At 39.9% G+C, this 4,344-nt stretch overlaps 1 protein-coding gene across 3 annotated transcripts in view; it reads right to left on the reverse strand.

Annotated features, from left to right (window-relative positions):
• The window catches only part of gabrb3 (gamma-aminobutyric acid type A receptor subunit beta3), a 72,694-nt gene that overhangs the window by 42,548 nt on the left and 25,802 nt on the right, over positions 1-4,344 (reverse strand). For 2 of the 3 annotated variants that reach the window (XM_017423484.3, XM_017423486.3), the window contains exons 1-3: positions 632-950; positions 462-553; positions 286-353 (exon numbers count right to left, since the gene is read on the reverse strand). In XM_017423484.3, coding sequence (XP_017278973.2) covers positions 286-353; positions 462-553; positions 632-831 — 360 coding nt within the window. In that variant the 5' untranslated portion in view covers positions 832-950. Of the gene's footprint in view, positions 1-285; positions 354-461; positions 554-631; positions 951-2,787; positions 2,836-4,344 lie in introns of those variants that run through there. The other variant, XM_017423482.3, reaches the window with a different exon arrangement.

Consider the following 4,344-nt stretch of genomic DNA (forward strand, 5'->3'; position numbering starts at 1 on the left):
ATTTAACATATAATATTTAGATTTAACATTTAACATTTAGATTTAACATTTAACATTTAGATTTAACATTTAGCATTTAGATTTATATTTAGCATGTAGCTGTAACAATTACATGTAATTAGCTAAATGTTGTAAAAAGTGACATCAGGAAATCAACACTACATTTTAAAACAGTGTTTGAAGCTAAATGTGACAAAATTTAGGCATGAATTTTGATCACAAGCTCCTTTACAAACGGCGCCCCATAAGGGTTCTCACAGCAGCAACACTTCATGTTGGACTCACCATGTTAACTTCTGACACCATGTCTATACTCGCCACGTCTATACTCATGCCAACAGCAACCGGTGGACCTTCAAATGAAAGAAATCATGATAAAAAAAATCAGTTTGTGAAACAATTAAGCAACACTTGTGGGGGAGTTTAGGGTACAAGAAGCTGATAAATGACCTTAGTCATACCTCCGAAGTCCGGCCGGAGACGAATGTCGTATCCTTTTAACAGTTTGTCCACGGTCTCTTTGACAAAAGACATGTTCCCCGGTTCGTTGACGCTGAAAGGGAGAAGACAGCAAGAGGCTGTGAGGCTCGGTGAAGGCGGGGAGCCACACTTGTGTCCGGTTTGAACTCACCTCTGGGCGCAGCACATCGCTGCCACGACCAGCGGCAGAGGCGCAACATCAAAGAGCCCAGCTCGCGCGGGTCTCCACATCCCTTTTTTTTTTTTTTTTTTAAACAGTCCCTGGAGTTCAATTGTAGAAATATCTACTGAATGAAAGTTAACCCCCCGCTGCCGAAGGCGAGACTCGTCCCCTTCCCTCCAGCCCAGCATGTGCTGACATGCTTCCCGCGGCAGAGGCGCAACAACTCGGCTGCCAGACGGTGTCGGTGGCCGGCTGCGGGTGCCTCGAGCTGGAGGGTCAGAGTATTCCCATCCGTGCGGGGCAGCCGCTGCTCCAAAGGACTTCCCAAAGTTGGAATACCGCCTTAGTGCTGATTGCAGGTCACGTGACCGAGCCAATCTACTACACACGTTTAGTTCCTCAGACGGTGCAGGTCTTTATACGACCTTTACAGAGAAGATGCAGTGGCGGGCTGAAGGGTGGGCTAGCTGGGGCGGGGGGGGCTCGTGCCCCATTTTTGAAACCTTATAGCATGGCTGTTCAACTGGTGGCCCGGGGGCCACATTCGGCCCGCATGTGAGCTCAGTGTGGCCCACTGATGAGTTCATTTAAAAAAACACAACTAGATTTTAAATCAGAAAGAAAAAAAAACAACAGAGTAGTGTTTTCAAAATCTGAAATGACAAATATTCCTGTCAGAGAGGTGATCCATCTGTATGACAGGGCTATACAGCTCAATTTGCCTGCCAATGAGGTCATTAAAAAAACTAGTCTTTTATGATAGTAACCGCTGATTGTTTGGCCCATTTCAGTAACTGAGGCCTCAAGAGCAATTTAGTTAAATAGCCCTACCTTACAAGAATGCCATGATGTATTCCCTCTGCACATACTTCTGTGTTTCCTTTCTGTTTGTATGAGTAGTAAAAGTAGCTTCAGAATCAGATCAAAAAAGTGTCTTTAACATGTCTCGTGAACGTGTGCTGTACTCGGCTGTGACTCTTGGGGATTAGTCAAAAACGCAAATTGCAAAAAGAAACAAACAAACAAACAAACAAAAAAACCCTATAAACCTTCTTGTTGAATTGCATGTTTGCATGAATTACCTGCAAATTTTGGCCCATATTTTGCCAGGATACATATTGATACAGGGTTTGGTCTGACTAAAGAAACAAAAAAACGCATGAGGATGGCCTTATTTGACAAATAAATCAGGGTAACCTGGTATGGGCTTGTTTTAGCTCATTAACCTAACACTTTGATATTAGTAAAACAAGTTTTTTTCTGCATAGGTTGTCTACCCACAGTTCTTTACTCTGCAGAAGGTTAAACTGAAACACAGAAACTAGCCTGTAGCAGTGAAGTCTTAAAGCTTGCACATCCATGCAGTCTTTGCCCAAAAAAGGGCAAAGCAGGTTTGTGACAGAAATTTGCTGTTGCGGTCACATCTAGAAAATCAAATGCCCAGAGCTAGTTAAAAACCACACAGTTTTTATTAGACCAGCATAGTTAGGTAGAATGCAGTTATTTGTTTCAAATTTTTTTTAACTACAATAAGTCAAATCTGATGAAAGTGATTTATTCAATTTACTTCTTCTTGTTTGGCCAGTCTTTAGCTAAGCCTGGATGAAGACCTCTGCTGTGTTTTTATACTATGTTCTGTGACTGATGTCATCGCTTGTAAGGTACTAATGATAACTATTTCACAGAGCATCATTTCTGAGAAATTTTTCAAATTTTATGTAATCTTGAGGTGTTTAGTTTGCAGTTTTCTCATGTTTCCTCCTTCATATACTTGCTTGTTTGTTGGTTGAACACCACCTTTCCCACTGTTTCAAGCTTCCCATCATTACCCTTTCTCAAATCCAACCCAGTCATGTTGTTGACTCATCAGACTGACTGAAAATATAGCAAAATCTAGACAACAGCACACGCTTTAGGTTACTCTTTTAAAGACTTAAGGAGAACATTATGTTGGCTTTTATGTCTGTTTACTTTAAAGGAAGAAGGTCAGAACTGGAAATAAACCAACAGCATTTCTTTAATTCATTCTAGAGATCAACAACTGTTTTCTCTTTAACATTTTCATTGAGCACACTCCATTTGATACAGCCATCATTCCCTTATTACATCCCAGAAGGAAGGAGTGTCCAGAGAGTTATTCTTACCTTGTATCATAAATGGCATAGAGCTTTTTATTCCCATCAACAGCATTCCTGTAAAAACAGAAAAGGAAGCATTAATTTCAGTTGGAACAGTGAGATTTGCCTCCACAGCCAGTTTTAGTGCACGCTGTCAAAGATCACAGATATACTGCAAGATTAGTCAAAATTCAGATGCTGTAGTTCCACAACAATCTTTTTAATAGTGACATGTAGCATAGGGCTGCACAATATATCAAAAAATGATTATCATATCAATATCAGTGAGCTTGAAATCAGTATTGCAAAGAACCACTTGGACCTCAATAAATCATACATCATTACATTTCAAGTATTGTGCATTCATGTACTGCATGCTAGTAATATTTTTGGTCAGACTCTCACTGGTCTTAATGCCCACACCTAGTCGATGACAGAAGAAGGAGTGAGGAGTGAGGAAAATGTGGGTTTTATTGCAACTGATATCATCATCTCAATGCAGCCCTAATGTAGAGGGTGTGCAGAGTTGTGTCTGTGCGGCTGTAGGTGCGTGTGCCATATCGTCACCTCCTGCAATCTGGATCACCAGCAGCAAAACCAGGACTTCAACTTTATTCAACTTTGTGTCCCACTTAACTCACGCTTACGGCAAAGGCAGGAATAGAGGAATAGGGATTGTAGATTTTTCATGATGAAACTCGAAATCACTGAGGACTAACTTATCAAACTTCTTTTAGTCCACATAACTGTAATGTACTGCTCAATGATTCATTTGCAAAATGTATTAGAAAGGTTGTTAGGGTTGAATGTCAGAAGAAGTTGAATCAAAAGTCTTTAAGCCACAAGATGATGCCATCATATGTATTATGTCTGGCAGTCATGAAAATTCATTATGTTTGGCAATGAAAAACATGCATTGGACCACTGATATTCATTATATTTTTTAAAAAGGTTTCATTGGCATGACTTCAATCTAGTGTTACTGATTCATGCTATGTAGGAATCAGTATCACATCATGTTAACTTGGTATAACAAAAGGGGTTCCTCAGGGATCCATCCTGGGACCACAAATTCTAATGTTTCCTTTGACGCTTATAATGTTTGTACTGATGATGGTAATATACTGTATATTGTTTTGTACCTACACCTGTTTTCCGTTCATTGCTACTTTTTAAGGTGCTAATATCTTAATACACAAACTCAGGAATTTGAATTGATGACTCATTTTATTTACTCATTCTGCCAGTAACTAGGGGAAAAAAACTCAAGCTGAAACATAGTACTTTCTTTACAATCAAGTCTTTTTATTCCTTTTTAGGACAAAAAGAGATTACATCTTTTGTTTCCGTGCTGAGATATCATTTTTTGCATGCATCTTTGTGACATTTACATGCATTAGATTGTCTAACACAGAGCACTGAAGCCCATTGCAAACCGCCAAGTGCTCAATCAAAGCAGTACAGGTGCTCCTGGAAAATAAACAGATTTGTTGCATCTTGTAAAACAATGACAGTTTTTGAGATAAACAGAAAAAGTGGCCTCATAGTTCTTCTTTCCCGATTCTCTGCCCCCCTCCCCCCTCC

Source organism: Kryptolebias marmoratus, linkage group LG24 (genome assembly GCF_001649575.2).
Source record: "Kryptolebias marmoratus isolate JLee-2015 linkage group LG24, ASM164957v2, whole genome shotgun sequence".
Classification (NCBI taxonomy): Eukaryota; Metazoa; Chordata; class Actinopteri; order Cyprinodontiformes; family Rivulidae; genus Kryptolebias; species Kryptolebias marmoratus.